This window comes from Carassius auratus, chromosome 46 (assembly GCF_003368295.1).
Source record: "Carassius auratus strain Wakin chromosome 46, ASM336829v1, whole genome shotgun sequence".
NCBI classification, from domain to species: domain Eukaryota; kingdom Metazoa; phylum Chordata; class Actinopteri; order Cypriniformes; family Cyprinidae; genus Carassius; species Carassius auratus.
Window position 1 is genome coordinate 1,818,064 of NC_039288.1, and position 21,874 is coordinate 1,839,937.

The window sequence follows — 21,874 nt, forward strand, 5'->3', positions numbered from 1 at the left end:
GATGTTTTTTTTATGTCCCACTGAGAAGCCATACCTTAAAACAGTATTCCTTAAAAAAAAAAAAAAACTTGTTTAAACTCATTTTATTTTCAATGCATGGTGAAATTTCATTGGTCTAAAATCTGGCAACACATAGTGGGGGATTCCAGCATCATTGGCTGTGACTATTTTCATTTATTATTTTGCTGTGCATTTCCTCCGTCTTTATTTTTGCACACAGTGTTGTCGTTTTTGAACTTATGATGTGAAGTAACAGCCAGTCCTTCATCTAAATTGCAGGGTTCATTCGGCTGATCATTACCTTCAAGAAGCGAAGAAACTGAAACACAACGCAGATGCTCTGGTGAGGCTTTGTTTACTGGCCTACGCCTCTCGATGTGCGTGTCAGATAATCTGCATGATATATCTGTGACCCCTGACCTTTTGTCTTAGTTCAACATTGAGAGCGACACAACAGGTGCTCTCCTCACACGAAGCACATGGGTCAGTTCTGTTTCTTACTCTGAAGGGGTTTCAAGCATCAAAACAAATGTTTAATGCAACCTTAATTCTTATTTTTTTGCATGCATTTTTATCATGATTTACAGAAGACAACCACTATAATGTCATTCAGTGTAACAATAGTTCACATACCAAAAAAAATCTTGTCAGGCATATTTCAAATAAGACATTCGATGACAAATAGACCTCCAGTGCAGCCCCTTTACATCATTTACATCTTCACCAGTATTTGCCACATGATTTTGTTATTTAAAATAGAAAAGTATTTAGTGCGATCACTTTTTCTTTTATATATGAAAACACTAAATTCTCACTGTTAACTATTGATTATTAGAATGCATTTTACTAGCTTATTGGCTGTTTATTAGTGTACATATTAATGCATTATTGTGCATGCACATAATTTAGATGTACCTAAACTAAAAACTCCCTTACTAACTATTAATGAACAACAAATTAGTAGTTTGAGGTAAAAGACATGGTTAATAGTGAGAGTTGCTCCTCTAAATAAAGGTTGATCATATATACGAATAAGTATAATTGCTTAATTTTCACTTAAATCTATCTGTTGCGCTGAATGAAGACCGAACATTATTTCACTATATTTTTGACATGTTGTTTAAAGCATTGAAGTAGATGCTTTACTTGCATTTAATATCCTTTCTATGCATAGAAGTTTACATTTTAATTTGATGGGGACACCAAAATGGGACGTCCCGTCTTTGACCCATATGTCAAAAATCTGTGTCCGAAATAAATGCAGGCATGAAAGCTGAGAATAAAAGAAGATTGATTGTCCTTTATAGCACATCTTTGCATTCTCACGCATTTCGTGACGTAACGTGTGGAGTGGAGCTTAGAAGTGTCTGTATCGAGTTAGTTTTGGCTCTGACGTGCGTCGTCTTTTCCGCAGATGGACCGGTTTGAGAAGGCCGTGTATTACCTGGACGCTGTGGTGTCTTTCATCGAGTGTGGAAACGCCCTGGAGAAGAGCGCCCAGGAGGCCAAATCCCCCTTCCCCATGTACGCAGAGACCGTGGAGCTCATCAAGTAAGCGGTCCCCCAGCATCTGTCTTTCTTCACTGTGCTGTCAGAGATTGCTGACACGCGTGTGTTTGTGTGTTTGTGCAGGTACACTATGAAGCTGAAGAGCTACATGGCTCCGGATGCAACCTCTGCAGACAAACGGCTAGCGGTGCTGTGGTACGTAGCAGAAACACAGCACTTCTGCACGAACACAGCAACTCTGAATGAACACGAGAGAGAGTTTGAGAAAACGATCATGTGAACACAATGAACTAATAATCTAATGGATTGAGTTTTAAATCATTGTAAATGGGGATGTCCCGATCAGGTGTTTTTGCCCTCGAGTCCGAGTCATTTGATTTTGAGTATCTGCTGATACCGAGTCCTGATCCGATACTTCTATAATACATTTAAAAAAAAAAAGAATAAAGAAGAGCGACGAAAAAGATCCAGGATGTTCAATAAATTACATTTTGAAATATATTCAAATAGAAAACAGCTATTTTAAATGGGCTAATAAAAATATTTCAAAATCTTACCATTTTGCTGTACTTTGGATCAAATAAATGCAGGTTTGGTGAACAGAAGAGACTTCTTTAAAAAAAAAAAACATTAACAAGCTTACTGTTCAAAATCTTCTGACTGGTAGTTTAGGCAACTTACATTTTTCTCTTATTTTCTAGCTTTTAATTGGCTTAGAAATCTATAAATGCTGGACAATAACAAATAATGATTTGTTTATATACTACAAACACTGTTTATCACATAATAAGGCAGAATAGTTTCTATGTCAATTGCTTTGTTCATATACTTTATTTATCACCTGCTGGAGATGACTTGAAAAACAATTTATTGTCGTGATGGTATATTAATGTCTCCGTGTTTGCATAAGTTTCTGTTTTCCTGTGAAAACCACGCTCTTGTCCATATTTGGAGTTTCCTGATATCACTATCAGTGTGAGAGCGCCCTCTAGCTTTGAGTATGAATGAAACGCACACTGCAGGAGAGTTTAGCGCTTTGTGATGTTCATCTCGCTGTATTCTGGGTCCGAATGAAATATCAGGTCATGTGCAGACTATCATGTCTCTTTGAGTTTGAATCTATATTTATTCACACCAAGTGATGTCATGCCGCACGTGTTGCTCTTTCTGTGAGGAGTAAACAGGTTTTTGGTCCCAGATGACTTCTGTAATATTTTTTTCTGTACTATGGAAGTCAATGGCTACCATCAACTGCATGGCTTCTCGCATTCTTCAAAATATCTTTTAAGGAAACTTAGTAAATGGTGAATAAGTATTGACTTCTGTCAGACTGTTCCTTTTAATGTATTGTCAGCGTTTGATCCCAGTTGTCTTTGTTTGACTCTAACTGTGAGTTAATGTGGATGTCAAATCTAACCCGAGGATCTCTCTCTCTCTCTCTCTCTCTCTCTCTCTCTCTCTCTCCCTCTCTCTCCCTCTCCCCCCCCCCCCCCCCCTCTCTCTCTGTAGTCTCAGGTGCCAAGCGCTCCTGTATTTGAGGCTCTTCAAGCTACGCAAAGAAAGTGCTCTGAAATACTCTAAAACACTCACTGAACACTTGAAGGTAACGGGATGTATTTTTTAAATGCTGTTTATTTCTGTGATGCTCCGCTGTATTTTCAGCATCATTCCTGCAGTCTTCAGAGTCACATGATCTTCAGAAATCAGAATAATATGCTAAATTTGCTTCATAAGAAACATTTCTATTACTTAACTGTCTTTTATATTTAGCAAGGACACATTATATTGATCAAAAGTATGACATTTAGTTGTTGTTAGTGTTTCTCGAAATCATAACATACACCAGATGTGTTAACGACGGTTTAACTTATGTATTTTTCCAGAATTCGTTGAGTAATACCCAAGCTCCGTCTCCTGGAGTAGCAAAGTAAGTTGCATTAGTTAAGTTTATATTATTTTATTTTTGATGGTGTTCATTTAATAGAAATGTAACCACAGCAACCTCATCTCAGTGTGTGTATACACTCGTGACTCTGTGCTGTGTGTCCTGCAGTAAGTCTGTGGGAATGCCGTCTCCGGTCTCTCCGAAACTGTCTCCTGGCAGTGGAGCCAGCTTCTCCTCCAGCAGCTCCAGCCAGAGCGCCAGCTCCTCCGTCACCATCCCACAGCGCATCCACCAGATGGCAGCCAGCTACGTCCAGGTCACCTCCAACTTCCTCTACGCCATCGAGGTGTGGGAGCAGGCCGAACAGCTCGCCAAAGAGCAGAGAGGTGTGTGTTGTTACTTATGCCTCTTTCCAATCTTCCTGAAGCTGTACTGAGGTGCTTTTGTGACTCCACACATCTTTTCTGAACTTTATTCAGTCTCTCGGTTTCTAAGCAAGCAGGAATTTTCATAGAAAGCGTTGCATTGTCTTTTGCATTATTTCCTTACAGTATTGATAGATTACAAGTTTGATATAATTACAAAATGTAATTATTAATGCCAAGCTTTTCATGAAAAGTTGGAAGTACACTGCCATAGAAAAGCTTGGGATCAGAATGATTTAAAGAAGTCTCTTCTGCATTTCTCATCAAGGCTGCATTTATGTGATCAAAAACAGAAAAAACTGTGATATTGTGAAATATTATGGCCATTGAAAATGCTGGCTTTCTATTTTAATGGACTTTAAAATATAATTTCTTCCTGTGATGTGCAGCTGTATTTTCAGTGTCACATGATCTTCAGAAATCATTCTGATATGAGGATTTATTATCAATGTTGGAAAATACTTTGCTGATTAATATTTTTTTTTTTGGAACCTGTTAATTATTAATACAATTTTTGTTCAGAATTTTTAGAAGCAAAGATGAATAAAGTAAGGTGCTGGTCATAAACTTTCTGACGATATTCTAATTATATTTCACTAATTCCATTCAAAAAGTAAAACTTCACTGAAAATTCTTTTAATTTTAATGTTTATAACTGACAACTAAGGAAAACCCCAGATTCAGTATCTAAGAAAATTAGAATATTGTGAAAAGGTTCAATATTGAAGACACCTGGTGCCACACTCTAATCAGCTGATTAATTCAAAACACCTGCAAAAGCCTTTAAATGGTCTCTCAGTCTAGTTCTGTAGGATACACAATCATGGGGAAGACTGCTGACTTGACAGTTGTCCTAAAGATGGCTATTGACACCTTGCACAAGGAGGGCAAGACACAAAAAGTCATTGCAAAAGACTCTGGCTGTTCACAGAGCCCTGTGTCCAAGCACATTAATAGAGAGGAGAAGGGAAGAAAAGATGTGGTAGAAAAAAAGTGTACAAGCAATAGGGATAACTGCACCCTGGAGATGACTGTGAAACAAAACCAATTCAAAATCAATGTGACTAAGGCATGAAGACATTACAATGTTGTAAACATTTGATAATATGACTTCCTGTAAAAACAGTGTGTATTGTGAAAAGCTCAATGTCTGTTCCTGCTCGTATTGTCATGTGTTTCCTGCTGAATACCGATCAATTTCTTCCCAGCAATAACGCAAGAATGTCTTTTTTTTTTTTCTTTTTTTTTTTTTTGCTTGCATGAATCCACCTGTTAAAGGGCCGTCAAGTCTGACTTCTTCTTTTGGTCTTTCCTGCAGAGTTCTTCTCTGAGCTGGACAAGGTTATGGGTCCGCTCATCTTCAACACCAGCAGCATGACTGAGCTGGTGCGGTTCACACGGCAGGGCTTGCACTGGCTACGACTGGACGCCAAGCTCATTCAGTAGAGCCATCTATCCGTAGTCCCTCTATGCCTCGATCTGCCTCAGACGTCCCTGTGACACTGTGTTCATTTCTACACCAGCTTGCCAAAAATGGAAGCACTCGAGCCCCGCCCCTCCACCACAGACCCTATGAATATTCATGAGAGGGGAGGCGGCCAAACCGGACATCTGTCAGAGCGTTCACTGCATCGTCCTGCTCACATCACCGGCTTGTTTAGCAAAAAAAAAGCCTGGTTTCTTACTTTGCCTGTCTTTTTTGATAATTTTCTGCTAGCTGTAAGCAAACAAGACTAATAATTGGATGTTTATAGCTTTTTATTTCAACCAGAGTACCTCCTTTTAACCAAAGGTGCTTTTAAAATTGAGGTTTTCTTTTTTTTATCATTTTATCGTGCCTTGTATTTGATATACAGGAAACTAACTCTCTTGAAATACACATCTAGAAAGGTTTGAAGCTGAAAGAACATCATGCACTCGGCAGATAATGAAAGCAGTGCCAGACTAAGAGACTGTCGGGCACCATATCAAGGCATTATTCCTAATCTCTTATTTAGTTTTTTGGCCTGTCTCATCCACAGACGCCGGTCATGTCTTCTTTGTATACATCACTACCACAAACTCCCAGGCCAAGATTTTTAGTCGAAATGTAGCGCTCACTCACATAGGTGTCACTTTCTCACTATTGATTTTCTGGTATTAAACGCAGGAGTATTTTATTACCGTGGCTCAGCCTAATAATAGATTTTATTTAGATAATGGCGAATTGTTCCAAGTTGCGTTTTTTCACTCTTGGGCATGGTAACAGGGTTGCAATACGAGATAAGAGACGTATTTCTATTGTATATGAAAATATCATATTTAAATATTTAATGTGAGTCTTGAGGTTGCCTTTATAGTGTCACAGTCACCTGTGTGTTGCAGTTCTTTGAAAAGTCCTTGCAGTCGAGTGGTGATATATTTATGTGTGCTGTTGAGAATAGCAGTTTATATATGTACATATTAGCACAGACCGGCCTGCAATCCACACACGCAGTTCATCAGATCAAAACTCAGAAGCGTTTAGCACCGAGAAGAGGAAGGCGGGGAAGTGAAAAGTCAATCCACCGGATACGAAATGCTGGAAACTTGGCGTCTCTTGCACTAGAATCTTTCCTCTAAACTGTTTCTTCTGTCTATGCAGATGCTTTTCTTGCTCGTTTGTGGAGTAGCTAATGAAGACTCCTGCCAATTGAAATTGTCATCAACTTTTAGAGGTTAAACGTATTTAAAGGCTGGCGACTAGATGCATCACTAAATGCGCTCGCTACCTTTCAGAATCCATCATTTTGATTTAGAGAGTCAGTAAATGCAGTGTGTTATGGGGTGAGGTCTGTTAATTGTGCTTTTATGTAAATGAATCCATGCACTAATTTGATTTCTGTACCAGATTCATCATATGAACATGGGTTGTTAAAATGATTTTCCCTTCTCCTGACATGAAGTTGTTGTGCTGTCTTTTTTTTTTTCTTGTTTTTACCATTTTAATCTTTTCTACTAGAATTCATGATAGTGCTTTTAGAGGATTCGACATGACTGATTGATTTAAATCCATGTTTAATTATCTGTGTGATCATAACTGTACCCAAGCTGAGAGTTTCTATCTTATTTTTTTTTTCTCGTCCTGTTGGAAAATAACACTCGCATGTTTCTATTTAAATACTAAGCTGTACAGATGTACATAGAAATTCTCTTTTAGGATAATTTTTCTTTTTTACAACGATTTAACATTTGTATTAATTGTAAATAGAATGTGAATATATTAAATGCACATTTTCTTTTCTCTCAACAGAACACTGTATGTTAGTGATGTCCGTACAGTTATGTTCAGATTTGCAGTGCTATATGAACATGGCTTTCTGTCGTTCAGGTGATGTTGGTCCGGTTGAAATGGGCTAAATGCAGTTGACCAGAAGAAAGATCTGCCATTATTGACATAGGACTGCTGTCTGAAGAGAGGAGCATCATTGTTCTAGATGTCTGTGTGTAGGACTCATTCTCAAAGCAATCATTGGCAAGCAGTATAAAATCAATTTAGTTTTAAAAGTATTGACCAGATGAAATCTACATATATATATTCATATATGGATGCAATATGATCTATGATTTTAAAGGTACTCTTATGAGCCTCGATTATCCAAACTTGTAATAACTTGTAATTTAAACACTTTTTTTTTGTTTTTTGGTGAAGTGAGTATTACTAATGGATTTTCTGAGTCTGTTGCGAATCATCTTTGTATTTTGCTGTATTGAGAATAAAATATATATGATTAAAGAGTTCTGAATTTCTTTTCTTTCTTTTAAAGGTGTTTTGAGGATTGGTGTGAAGGGGAGTACACTATGAATTTTAATGCATAAGTTGGGCCAGATGGAGAAAGAAATGCACCAACAAGTGTTTCAGCATTTTAATCACCTTTTCACAGCTCGTGTTAATGATTCTGTTATGTGACAAAAGAGGTTTAGAGCAGTGCTGGAATTAATTCTACCAGTGTTGGGGAAACTTACTTTTAAAAGCAATGCATTGCAATATTGCATTACTCATTGTATCTGTTACTTTTCATGGAAAGTAATGCATTACGTTACTTTTTCATTACTTTTTGTCGCCGAAGGACATTATATTTTAGTGAATTTCTCTGAGACCCTTCAAGTCTGGATGGATTCTGGGCATTACAGAGATATCAAATGTTTGGAGTTTTTATTATTTTTTGTTATTTAAGGGGAGACACTGCAGACAAAAAGCACCTTTTTAGCTTTTTGTTAAAGTGTTTTTTTTTTTAGACTAATGGAAAGGAAACATCTAAAAGACATTAAGTGTTTCTTTTATTGCACTTTATCAATACATATTTTTAAAGGCCGTTTTCTCCAACTCTGAGCCATTAATCTCTATGACATCAGTAGCAGTTGCACACACCAAACTTTACATATTCATTCCTTTCTATATTCTGAAGGTTATTACAGAGGGATTTGTTCATGTAATTTTCTTGATTCTATACAACATTTTATTCTTATGGAGTGACAAAAAGAGATAAACATCTGACTCCAATATGGCAAAAAAATTAAACAAGAAATTTGAAACCAGCGTCATCCAGTGTTCAGATTGCAGTACTAGAAATATATGCAAATTAGCACATATTTAATTAAATAATGCTTCATTTGCATATTTAAACATCACATTTTAGGAAACTTGTAATACAAAAAAATGTTTGCGATTATCAGTGTAATCAATAAACGAGTTATTTTGATTACACTATTCACTTGCAGTGTCTCGCCTTAAATCTGGATCATTTTCAAAATGTTTGTTGAAAATAGACATATCAGAATTTGTTATGACAGGGCGTAATTTTCATATTCTGTAGAGCATGTTAATCTGGCATTTTTGACAAACACATGAATTTATAGATCAATATTCCGATGAAATATAAGATATTGTTATGAAAATGTTGCCAATTTATTACTCCCATTATTACACTGTTTTTTCTTTGCTCCAAAAAGAACACATTAATATGCAAATTAGATGCAGTGTATAAATTCATTATATGTCCATTTTACACACGTATCTTAAAGTGCGTTAGTATATCAAATCTGTTATGTCTTTCATAACATAGTACAAAGTACAAAGTTTGGCTTAAAACAGCCTGAAACATAAAAACTGATTGGTGCAAGAAAAAATTATACATTATATTTGTCTATACATGCCTCTTAATGTCTATTGTGGGTTTTATTATTTATTTATTTTAATAACCTAGTGCTGGCGTTCTCTATATAAACGACACAGAATAAAATATGAATTAAAAAAAATTCTCTATGTGTTTATTATGCTTTATTAACTTTTTTTCTGGTTATCAGGAGGATATTACATGTTTACAGTTATGCAGCATTAACATTTACATAAACAAATATGAGGGCCTTTGATGGACAGCTCATTAACTTTCTCCTGTTCGCGCCCCGCCCCTTTGTGGCCCCCTCCCCGCCCGCTGATTGGCTCCCGCACAGAGGAGGCGGTCGCTTCACTTTTCCTCAAGACACACGGAGTTCTGCTTTAGTTTCGTTCAGAACACTCCGTTAACGGTGTCACCTCGACAGACACACCGCGGTGATGAAACGCGCTCGGAAGCGTGCAGGTAAGTTTGATAAAAGAGTGCTCGAATCGCTTTGTATAAACTTTACTTCCGGTCACCAGCTCACAGCAGCAGGTGGATAAAATAGTGTGTCCGTAAATGGGCTTTTAATATGTGGAATGGATTTATTTATTTTATAAGATGTTTATTCATATGCATGCACTTTTAATACGGGATTAGTGTAACGCTATTACACAAGAGGTTTTTGTACAGAAGTGCATTATATTCGGGGACTTTGTCCCACCAGGGAAAGAGGTAATCACGCAGAACAGATTCTGACCATCTAATTTCCCCCTCTATGTAATACATGGATAGAAAGAGAGATCAGAGGATTGTAGGGTATTTTGGCAAATGGTCTGTTCATAATACATAAGTTGCATCACTGTGGGTCACTAACAGTCCAGTTTAGATAAATTATTCAAGATGAGTTTAGAGAGTTGAAAATGTGACAGCTCTGCTCTGCATTGTTCGGAGGAAACCAGACTCTGGCGATGAAAACTGCCTCCCTGTGTTCTCTGTAGCAGGCTTCGCTTGATTTACGAATAGCATGGCATGCACATGCACCTACTAAAAAACATGCAACACGCAATGCATCCTCGACTCCTGTCACAGATTCAGAGCATGCATGAGCCAGTTTTACTGTCACAGAGACGCTTCCCATGCTTGCATTGTCATTGAAAACACCTGTATCTGTTACAGGTGCGTCTATGCTCACACGCTGACAAATATCTCTTGTATAACTCAAGGAATGTCTGTTGAGGAGGTCAGGATTACAGTAATCATCTGCTCGCTGTGTAACATTCAGCAATGCTCTTTGGCACGAGACAATCCATTTATTGTTGGGTGTTACTGTAAGGTTCAGTAGCCGACATCCCAATGCAAACTGGTCTGTCCAGGCTCTCTGTCACAAAAGTGTTTATCTATAAAATGCATCTTGAACTGCAGCTTCTGACATTGATGTTCTGAGTAAAAACAAAAAAACATTTAATTTAGAAACTTCCTGTTTGATTATCATTGCGAGTTTCAAAAGCTTAAATTCATGTTTTTTTTCAAATGCTGACACACTCACGTGGAATGTACCATTGGGTCATTTACACTCATTAAAAATGCCATTATGGGCAGATGTTGGTCAGGCATGAAGGTAAACCGATCCTACGCAAAGTCACCTGAGCTTTTGTTGTAATAAATATGGTTAAAGTGTTAGTAGGATTGCCAGGTGTATACTGTTAAGACTGCTGTCTAGTCTTGTCATCTTTTAAGTTAACGAACCGTTCATTCAAAAATTAAACTCCATTCCTCATTTAGATTTTTTTCATGAGAGTGGAGTACAAAAGGAGAAATGTTTCAAAGGAGAAGTATTTTAATGAAAATGAATGGGTTTATACAGGTTAAGTACAACATGACATGCAAGATGAGAAAATGAAGTCCAAGATATTGTTTTTGGAAAAACCACTGGATGTTTCTTGGAATCTCTTCTTATCGTTGAATGAACTGTTTAGGTTTAGTTTCCTAACGTTGGCAGAGTAAGCCATGTTTACATCAGAGAACTTGCACTTGGAAGATGGAAGCAAAATTAATGTGGATTTTTACATATTCAGAGAGAAGCGTTCGGTGCACTTGCCCATGCAAACCCAACCGTTATGCTGCTGGAGAGTTTTGTGGTAGGTGATGTAGGTGGTGCACTGCTAGATGCTTGTGAAGGTGTTCTGGGCGGTTACTTGGTGCTTCGTCTCAATGACATCGGTGTCGTGATGCATAAAGCACAGGTCTCACAGAAGTCACCTTCATACCAAGCCACTTCTAGTGTGGAAAACTCCCAAACACTGTTTTCCTTTCAAAATGACTCTATTTCACCAAGAAGGGCTAAATCCGATCACATCTTCAAGGGATAGTTCATTTTGTCATCATTTACTCACCCTCATGTCATTGCTGTTTGGATTATGTTCCATTCTGTTGGCTTTTATTTTGATACTCTGTTCTGTTTCCAGTTGTCCCGGTTTCTCTTCTCGTTTCATTTAGGTTTTCTCAGTTTTTGATTATGTGATAATTTGTTTCTGTATTACCAAAGATTATGACCTGTTTTCATTTAGTCCCTTATGTGCATGTACATGTAGCCCTGTGTTTTTGTTCGTATAGGTCGTTGTTAATGCATATTGTGTTGAATTTATTTAGTGATCGTCTGTGTATTTTAGAATACGTCTTCATCATCGAGCGTGTTGATAGCATTCACATTGTTACAGGTATGTTAGTTTCTTTTTTCAGCTACAGGTAAAAGAAGTTATGTTGGTAACAAAATTGCCGTTTTTTGGTTTTATTTTGTTTACTATGGAAGTCTGTGGCTACCAGCACAACACGTGTGTGTGTGTGTGTGTGTGTGTGTGTGTGTGTGTAAATGATAACAGAACTTTCATTTTGGGTGAACAATCCCAGAAAGGGCATGCAACATTTGATCAGTGTTTATGTCAATTTGCTTTTGATGCAAGTCAAAATATTTTCTCATCAACTGAAACTGAGATTCTTCAGGCCTGATAACTCAGAGCAGATTATATAATAATACAAATAATATTATTAGTGTCATTTGTAACTAAGACAGAAATCTGTTACTAATTGTCGTATAATTCTTGCCACTTTGTGCAAATGTATGAACACAGTTATGTGAAAATAATGACAATTTTTTTTATTTAAAAAATAAAACCTATTATTAATATAATATGTGAATTTCTTTTCTAATTAGTGCATGCTTTTTTGTTTACATTTGTCATTGTTTTACTTCCACAGTCCACTTTTTTCAGTCAGGTGATTAAAAATACTGTTTTAACAAAACAAAAAAAAAAGAAAGAAAACATGATTCTGAACCTTTTTGCATGTTCAGGAAAAAAGTTGGTAATATCATATGAAGTTATAAGATGGCAAAAGAATTGTTTGCCTAGAGCTTGACACCCCTAAATCCCTCGGCATTTTTATGTCTCTTCGTTCTTCACGCACTCATGATCATGTGACCCACTTCATGTGTAATTCATTAAATGAAGAGCTGTCTACATGAACTAGTGTAACTCATAAAGAGAAAGCAGCATGATCCAGACTTCTCCTGGAGAATTTGACTGATTGCTTCAGCGTCTCTGAGTGATCAAGCATGAAAAGCCTACTGTTGGACAATGAGACTTCTGACATTATAATGCACCCATCTTCTGAAAAAAGTGCCATTCTGTTTGTCCAGCAAAAGTTGCACCACTTTAATGGCAGGAAAACAAACTCTGGCTTGGACATGGATAAACTTGAATTTCAGTTTGGGGTGAATCTAACACAAATAAGTTCAATTATTGACATTATTGCAATTAATTAGCCTGAAGCTAGATATCTGAAGCTGTGTTCACACTGATGGCGATTCAATCGGTTCAGGTTTGCTGGTTTGGTTTCTAGGAGTTTTCTCCACTTTGTTGCATTATGTCGCTGATGTGTCTTGCTTAAACCAGTGTGATTTTAGCTCATGAAAGAGGTATTCATAATGCTGATATGCGGTAGGCTTGACATTTAATTACAGTGCATTTCAGGCATATTTCAAACACCAAGAAGTCTGATATAAGAGAGATGTAACAAACACTGCATGCCTCTTCCATCTCTCGACTTCCACGTTTTTATCTTTTTCATCACTCTCTATAGTCATGCATCTCTGAATTAATGCCAAGTAGCAAAGTTCACAAGCACTAAACTGTGGCAGTGAAGCTTAATCTGAGTTTTATTCCACTCGCTTTCTTCTGCTGTAAAGGCTGCTCTTTGTCATCTGCTGTAATTAGCAAGAGTGCAAGGATTAAACACATGAGTCCCATTCCTTCCATATTAGGATTTTAATAGCAGCTATTATCTTCTATTACCTTATTTTTACCTTCAAGGCCTTTGTGTCGAGCTTCAAGCGTCCTACGCAGTGGGAATGATGAACAGCAACGCTCAACTTTCCATTAGCTGTAGTTTCAAGGAAGCACATCAACACAATTATTATATATATTTCTTTGCTTTCGTAACTGACAACCGTGTCAAAACCTCACATTTAAGTAATTTAATCTTTATTAATGTATTCAGTGTTTTTGCAAACCAATCAGAGGGCATGTACCATCTCTTCAGCTGATCAAACTGTCCTTATTTGCAATTCAAATTTGAGAGGAACAAATGCAAATGTTAGTGTATGTGCTTGGTTGTCTTGGCCGTCGTTATATGACTTCACCTTTGCTTCGTTGCATGATTGTCTGCGATCTCAAGGTCAGTGAACAGGAATCCAGAAAGGAATGTTTGAACTGACAGACATTACGGTTATTTCTTCATAATATTAATAAAGGCTTGCTAGCAGTAAAGAGAAAACTCATTATCCAAATTATATTTCACCCCAATGTCAAAAAAAGAGTGAGGGAATTTTAATTTGCTTTAATGAAAATGAAAAGTTTTATGCAAAAGTAAATGCCTTTACTAAAAAGTGTCATATTTCAGCATAAATAAAATTTAGCTCAACATAATATTATATTTGAAAATACAGCTTTTTTTATTTAATGCATTTAATGCAATCAATCATTCATTCTTAAAAGTCCTAAAATAAGCTTCACTTTCTTTGTCAAACTGTGTTATTTTAGTATCATTGGGATACTATTATAGTTTTTATTAATATTTTGAACTTGTTTTATTTTTATATTTTAATTTTAGATAGCACTTTAGTAATATTGTTTCTTTTTAGTATTTTTTTTAATGTGTCTAATTTTTTTTATACATTTTTATTTATTTTAGGTTAATCTAAATTTAAATGAGAAATGTTTTCTTGGCAGTTAGCTGAAATAAAAATATTTGATTTCATCTCCGTTAAAGTGATGATGTTTTTGTTTTTTTATGGTTATCATTTTCGTTTTAATTTCAGTTAACTATAATAACCCTGGTGCAAAAAGTTTTTTTGGGGGAAAACGATGACCCTGATTGTAAGGTTGACGTTCTCATGCTCTTTTAAGAAGGCATGTGGACATCAGACTGGTGACATGTTGAGGAAGATAAATGATTTTTGCATGCGTGTTTTGGAGCCGATATCATGAATTAACCTAATAATCAAAAGCCTTCAATCCAGAAGAAGAAGTGTCTGAGTGGACCTGATCTCTATAATTTTGTATGTATTGTAGACATATTCAGTTCTGTGTGGATCATGTATAATTAGTAGTGAGCTGAACTGTTTGATTGACAGCTGAGTGTCACCTGATAGCAACCTCTTCCTGGCTTGTCCTTTCAGAAACGGTAATGTGAGAATTTCAGCAATTTCCACTCCCCGGGTAGGATTACTGATCTGTTTCCAGCGTATTTTCCAACGGAGTTGCAAAAGGAGAAAAGTACACCTGGTAGTTTTTTGTCTTTAGTGAACTTGAAATGATTAACAGGCCTAGCGGTTTTTATAAACATTTGGCATTGCCATTCGTGGACTCGTTTTCGTTGAGTTCCTCTGTGAGGCTTACATATTATGTAAGGGAGTATAAAAATGAAACTTTGTCCTTATGGGCTTTAAACAGAACATTTCTGTGTAATTGAGCGAGTGCGGTTCACCTGTCACGTAATGTGACGAGTCCCAGTCAGCACAAGTCCTGTCACAAACACATTAGCAACAGAAGTTGAGTCATCAGAGAAAGTTTTGTGATGAACGTTAACAACCTGAGTCAGTGTGACATAACACTGTATGTGCTCGTGTTGCATGTGTATGTTTATCTCGCACATCATTCCCATCCCATGTTATCACCACTGATAAGGACTCCATAAGACGGCTGTTAGATTACATGAGAAGAGACAATGAACATCCATGCATCTGTCGGGTTGCGTGATTGTCACGAATTTGTGCCAACTTCCAGTGATTTACCAGCCTAAGTTTTATCATTCATAATTTATTTTGATTCAGCTTTGCAGAAATAGTGATAATAAATGTGTATTAATGTTTTTTTTTATTACATTTAAAAAACAAAATAAGATGATGCTATAAATATGAAACTAAAAGCACCATTAGGTCTTAATGAGTGAGTCATTCATTCAACCTATTCATTCAGATGCGAAGCGTTTCGCTGTTAGAATGGTCCACTGATTCATGCAGTATTGAAAAAGTTCTGCTGTGCCTTCGTTTGGATCTATTTGCGTTTGCGAAATTGAGCAAAACCGACATTGCTTACCAGTGTTTGGAATAACGGCGTTTAAAAGAACGGCGTTAGGTAACGACGTTATTTTTTCAGTAACGCAGTAATCTAACTAATTACTTTTCCCGTCATTACAACGCAGTTTCTTTATTAGTCATATTTCAATTTCACAAATAAAAGTGCAGCATTCTGTCTGGTAAACTGTAAAAGGACTCCTTTTCGTGTGTAAAATCATGAGCAAATCTTATCGTGAAATCAGTGTCGTATCACATAATGATTTTAGGGAATCGTTACATCCCTATTAACTGATACAAATCTTAACAATCTCACTATGATAAAACACGCCAGTGCTCAACAAACTTATTATAAATAATGATCAGAAAAAAAAAGTATTATCTGCAAAGTTATTCAGTTCATTAAAATGTAGCATTGCACGTCAAGATGGAATGCAGAAAAAAAGCCCATGAGACTCTACAGTAACATTTTGGATGCCAAATAAATGATTTCCAGGTGTGACTCCAGGTGGCATTTTGTAAACCAGTTCTAGGAATACAAGAAAACATCTTTATGAAAGGATGTGAATAACTATAATCAGAACTCTTTTGTTCTTTCTAGAGCAACTATCAGTGACAGGAAAGAAAGACACTTTGTGACGTCATTGAATTAGATCACTGGAGCGCCTCGAGAAAAGATTGCGTCAATGTTCCCCTCCTGACGCCTTTTGTGCCTTTCCCTAAGGACCGTCCCTTCATCTACCTGCTCCTCTTCCTGTATTCTCATGGCTTGTAATTGTGAGTTTTTAGGTAATGAGAGAACAGTATCAGGGTCCACCATTATTCCTCACAGTATCTTTATCATGGCTGACAATAAGGATCCTGCTACTAGTAAATTCCCACTACTTTTTATTCTGTTGTGTTCTTGCTATAAAGCCCAGCCTCTACATAGACTTCAGGAAGAATGACAGATCTCAAAGTGGGCCATTTCCTCACCGACGCTGTTTACGGTCTTTTGTTACACTTGTTCTTTCACCTTGTCCTGTTACCTAAGCGAGGCAATGTGAAGAATGTGACATCATTTGGCACAAACATTTCTCTGGTTAAAGTTTAGTTCTTGCGTGGCCTTTCGTGGTTTTCATTTGCATCTGTAAAACTGTTGTTCTGGAGATGTAGCAGTTTTTTTTAAATACTGTGGTGTTCTTTTAAAGTGTGAAATTTAAAAGGCCTAAATGTACTCTACATATTATCACAAAAGCTAAAACTGTTAATTCCAATATTTACATGCTAAAACATTTTTAAAATCAAGCATTATTTATCTGTTAGTGAATGCATTGTGAACTAGCATAAACAATGAATGACTGTATTCTTATTACAGTACAAAGATTAATAAATTCTGTAGAAAATATATTGTTAGTTAATCTTATTGTAAAGTTTTTACTGAATAATTATGTGTCTGTCTTTGTAACTTTGTTTTGAGTGTGTGTGTGTGTGCGCGCGCGCGTGTGTGTGTGTGTGTGTGTGTGTGTTTGCTTGACCTCATTGTTTCTAAAGAGAGTAGTGACTTTCAGGATTTGGATACAATCACATTTTATCCTTCCATGGATTTATAATTCATTTTTTTAATTCTCCATTCATTAAGCCCCAACTTAAAATAATGAACTGCCTTCTAACAATCTTTTGTGTATTTCTGATTCTATGAAGGATCTTTATTTAAACGTGTCAAATTCTGTTACCTGTCACAATAAAGTTTTTTTTCTTTCAAAATCTTGAAATATTTAGAGAAGTGCTAGCTGAGGACCCCAACTGTGTCGATTGAACATTTTATAATCAGTAATAGTATCTTCAGCATGAATGAATTTAACATGTAATGTAGACAAGTATTAACTGATTATGTTAATGAGTGAATTCATCCATTCTTCAAGTGCATAAGCATGTTTTCTGAAAAAAGTTTGTTTGGTTAGTCAAGTTTCAAAGGGTTTTTGGAGCATTGCCACTGTCTTAGCAAATATTTTGCATTGCTAAATTGCCTATTAGCAAATGCTACTGCAAGTATTTTCATAATTTGCCTTGATCCACTTTATACTGTTGCTTGTCAACTGCATTAAAAGTCTGGGTCAGAGCCAATAAAGATAATCCCAGACACCAATCCTGACGAGACCAGGTCAAAAATGTGATTGTGACGTAGATCGGAGTAAGAAAGTCACGACTTTCCCAATCATTTACTTGAAGAATGTGACTTTAGAAATGTAGGGCAGGACTTTATAAACCAGCTGTAAAGGAAAGTAGTTTCAGAACATTTTTTTTTTCAGGTGAAAGGTAAATAAGAGTTTACACTGTAAAAACAAAACCATAAATGCTCAAATATATTTTGAAATAAGTTTCTGAAAACGTTTTGCATTTGCATCTGTAATACAAGTCACGTTTTTATCATCTGAAACTGACTGTGACTTATATTCCAAAGTGTATTATACGATATAATGCAATAAACATCACGCAAAATATACGTAAAGCATACTCCTTTGTATTGATGCCGAATGAGAGAAGTGTGCTTTAACCACACGTTAGTTTCACTTAAAATAATATATATATATATATATATATGTATACAAAGTTTAGTGTTTGTTTATGTTTTGTTTCACTTCACCAGTATTGAACATTATTTATAAATGCAGTTATGAAATGATTGACTTTTCTTCATTAATCGCACGTGTGGACAATCATCTTGTTTGTCGAGCGATCTTCTCACATGTTTACGAGCGCAGGTGACTGATGGGTGATGCTGTGATACTTCGAGTCTGAGTAAAGGTTAAGAATAGCTCCCCTTTGTTTGTGGAAGGCTTTCTGTGAATTCAGAAGTTGAACTAATATGATATGGCTGAATAAAATCTAATGTTTAAATTCATATGGGAGTGTCTGACTATTGATTTCAGATCTTGAGACACTGTCGAATGGACATTGCGACTTGTATCTTGCAATTCTGACGACTTCTCTTTTTTTTATTTTTTATTGTGAGATATAAACTCACAATTGCCATTACAAACTCAGAATTGTTAAAATATAAAAACAAATCAGACTTTTTTTTTCCCACTCAATAAACTCCAGTTCTCAGAGTAGCGACTTTATATCTCACAATTCTGACTTTATAAGTCACATCTGTCAGTATCACACAAGTCTGAGGAAAAAGTCAGAATTGCAAGATAAAGTCATTATTATCTTTCTATTTTTTTATTCAGTGGCAGAAAGAGATTTCCATACTGTTGAGAGGAGACATGTAATATTTCCAAAAAAAAAGTCTTCCATTTAACCTGTTAACTGTCACTGACGTTTTTGAAGATAGACTTGAATGTACATGATACAAACCTACATTTTTATATTTCTCGACTGAAAACATTTTGTAACATGATTTTGATGTGCCATTTACATGGTAATGCAATGTCTGATTTTAAAATGGGTTTCAAAGGATGAATTTTGAGATTTTATGTTTTCAAGTGATATATAACTTCTGATGATTTCTAAAATGTGATAGAGAAAAAGGCAACGAGGAAGTCTGTTTTTTAAAAATAGGTCAAAGCTCCTTTTGTAATGTAGATTTCTGAGGGTGCACTCTTGTCATAAATTGATCTATTACTTTTCCTATATAACTTTTAACAAAAAATATTGGTATAATATATATTTGGGAGTCTTAGACCTTTCCAACGATATATAGTTTGTCAAGATTAGATTAGATTTGATTGTAATATAGTATAGTCAACGTAGGCTTCCCGTATCGGGATGGGGTGACATTTAACAGGTTAATCTCGTTGTCTGGGAGAACCCTTTCCTATGGGAACAGCTCTACATAAGTTCTTCTTGTTCTACCAGCTCAAATGATTTTGAATGGAATAATGGGCTGGATGATGAAGCCTTTACAGTATTCGAGGGGAGGGTCGGCCCATCTCTGAGAGGCCTGTGCTTGGCAGCTTTCTCCGTGCAGGGGACTCTGGGCCCTCTTTATTCTGAAGCTGGCCGGGAATGCAAGGCCTTTTTTTCACTCCTCAGACACCATTATCAGCGGTGAAATATTCCCTCTACTGCACCCATTGTGCGCTCTCGGGGTGGACGTCACAGAAAGGAGGCCCATCCTGCTGGCGTTTGTCTGAGGAGAGATCTGCTGCGCTGACCAAACAGCCAATCAAAGTGAACTCCAGAGGAGAATGTTTTCCAGGATATGCCTGCAGAGAAGGTTAAAGAGTCTCTGGTAAGAGAGGCTTGGCGACATTTCTCACAGCATAACGTAGTATACAACATAAGAGAGAAGTACAGCGTATGCTTCTGATGCAGCCTAGCAAGCTTTATACATTTACACAGGATGGTGATCTGATCAAAGGGTTTGTCCTGGATCTAGAACCTCTGTTGTTTCCTCTAGCTCTTGTGCATATTGTTACTAGTTTGTGTCGCACTTCCTTCCACTTGAATACTTCCCTGTACTCGTGCCTAGAACAGCATGTAGCGTTTCCTGCACACAAACACCCATGTTTCTGTACTGCAATATGTAATTAGGGCATAATGTTCTCATTGTCAATCAAGAAAGCATTGTTTGTTGAATTTATTTGCTTAATCTGGATTTTTTAATTGCTTGCTATCAGTGTAGTCTGGTGATAGAAGGATAAGCAAGGTTGAAAATGAACAATCAAATAGGTTATATTATATAAAATTGATGCTTACAGGTTATGTGGATCAAAGACTTACAAATATAAATTTAAGGTGGAATCTTTTATAAAGCTGGCATTTTTCCGAAGTACATAATCCATCTAAGAGTTCTCACATGATTACTGCCAGAATGTTTCAGCCCGGTTAAAACCGCATTCCAGACATTTTCAATCAGTCCTTCATCCGAGCACCATTTCATCAGGACTCTCATTAAAGATGTCATCATTGATCAACCATGCCGCTTCTCATTTCTTTATATCTTTCTTCTTCTTGAAAAAAAAAAGTTTTGTAATATCTAATTGCATGCTCCTTTCATGGGACTTATATGCATTTTTTACATTCTACACCTTGTTATACACTTTACCAAACAGTTTCATCAGTTTCCTGATTAGGAAAATTGATATGTAGGGGAAAAAATAGCAAATGTTGCTCCTTTCTAGTTTCAAGCTTTCTTTATTAAAGAACTTAATAGTCATCCTGACAGTGAGCTGGTAAATAGGACTCCAGGAAAGAGCTTGGAATTAAAGGAATTTTTCACATGAAGGCTGAAATCAGATTGCTTCGTAATTATTTTAGGGGACTTTTAAGAGTACTGCACTGTACCAAGCACTAAACTTGAATGGAATTCAAACACATTCTTTCAGGGGAAGAAGTTGTAATTCACACACATCTCTCGTAGAGATCATAGGTGCATCCCAAATGGTTTACTTCTGCACTGTTTTATGCCATTTTGTGATAAAGTAGTGTGAATAGAGTAAGGTGCATTCACATTGAAATCCCAGAAAGAAAAATGCATTTCAGACACCCAGATATTGCACTTACTTAAAGTGTGCAATGTTGAACTCTTCATACACTCAACCGTCACAGCTTTCCTTACACTGTATCCTAACCAGACGTGCAGTGGCATTGCAGCATGTGATAAAAGGTATCTTTTCCATGTTAGCCTGAGGTTTTGCCCCAACCAACCAACCTTGACAAGCGACAGCACATTCTATTTTAGAAACCTTCTGCAACGCCGTGACTGGAACAATAGCATGCATCCTGTGACAACGATATTATCAAATACTTCATGTGCTTTATTCGATGTTAAAATTGTGTAATGGGAGTCTAAATATTAGAGCCCGACCGATATGGATTTTTGGGGGCCGATGCCGATGCCGATATTAACTTGAAAAGAGCCGATTTATAAGCCGATATTTTGATTTTGAAAATAAACTGGATATTAGACCCATTTGCTATAAGCTGCACTTACATAACATTCAATGGCAAAATATCTGCCTGTTCTATGTATGTGGGCTGTATAAACCATTTTCCAGAAGGGATTTATGTAAAAAAAAGCCTTAGATTACGGTCTCAATCACTAAACAATTGCACATCAAAAGTATATATTTTTTAACGATCAAAAAACAGTCTGATTTTAAACATTTAACACTTTTACTTTCTTCCAGTTGAAGCTGATTTTAACAGTCTGTGTGTGTACTGTAAATAAATTATAATACTAAAGTTAAAGTTAAAGTATTTGCAGAAGTAGTCCCACACTTTTGCTGCTACATCATTCACCTTTTTCAGCCATCTGTAGGGCAGAAAGAGAGACATAGAAAGAATAAGCATGTGTATTAATAATATCACCATG

General features: G+C 36.4%; 1 protein-coding gene across 8 annotated transcripts in view; it reads left to right on the forward strand.

The window, feature by feature from the left end:
- Nucleotides 1-7,575, forward strand: part of LOC113063845 (AF4/FMR2 family member 4-like) — a 32,677-nt gene extending 25,102 nt beyond the window's left edge. For 6 of the 8 annotated variants that reach the window (XM_026234230.1, XM_026234229.1, XM_026234234.1 and 3 more), the window contains 8 exons: nt 280-343; nt 433-483; nt 1,415-1,551; nt 1,633-1,704; nt 3,019-3,112; nt 3,393-3,436; nt 3,563-3,780; nt 5,138-7,575. In XM_026234230.1, coding sequence (XP_026090015.1) covers nt 280-343; nt 433-483; nt 1,415-1,551; nt 1,633-1,704; nt 3,019-3,112; nt 3,393-3,436; nt 3,563-3,780; nt 5,138-5,265 — 808 coding nt within the window. In that variant the 3' untranslated portion in view covers nt 5,266-7,575. The remainder of the gene's footprint in view (nt 1-279; nt 344-432; nt 484-1,414; nt 1,552-1,632; nt 1,705-3,018; nt 3,113-3,392; nt 3,437-3,562; nt 3,781-5,137) is intronic. The other 2 variants (XM_026234232.1, XM_026234233.1) reach the window with 1 other exon arrangement.
- The last annotated feature ends 14,299 nt before the right edge of the window (nt 7,576-21,874 follow it).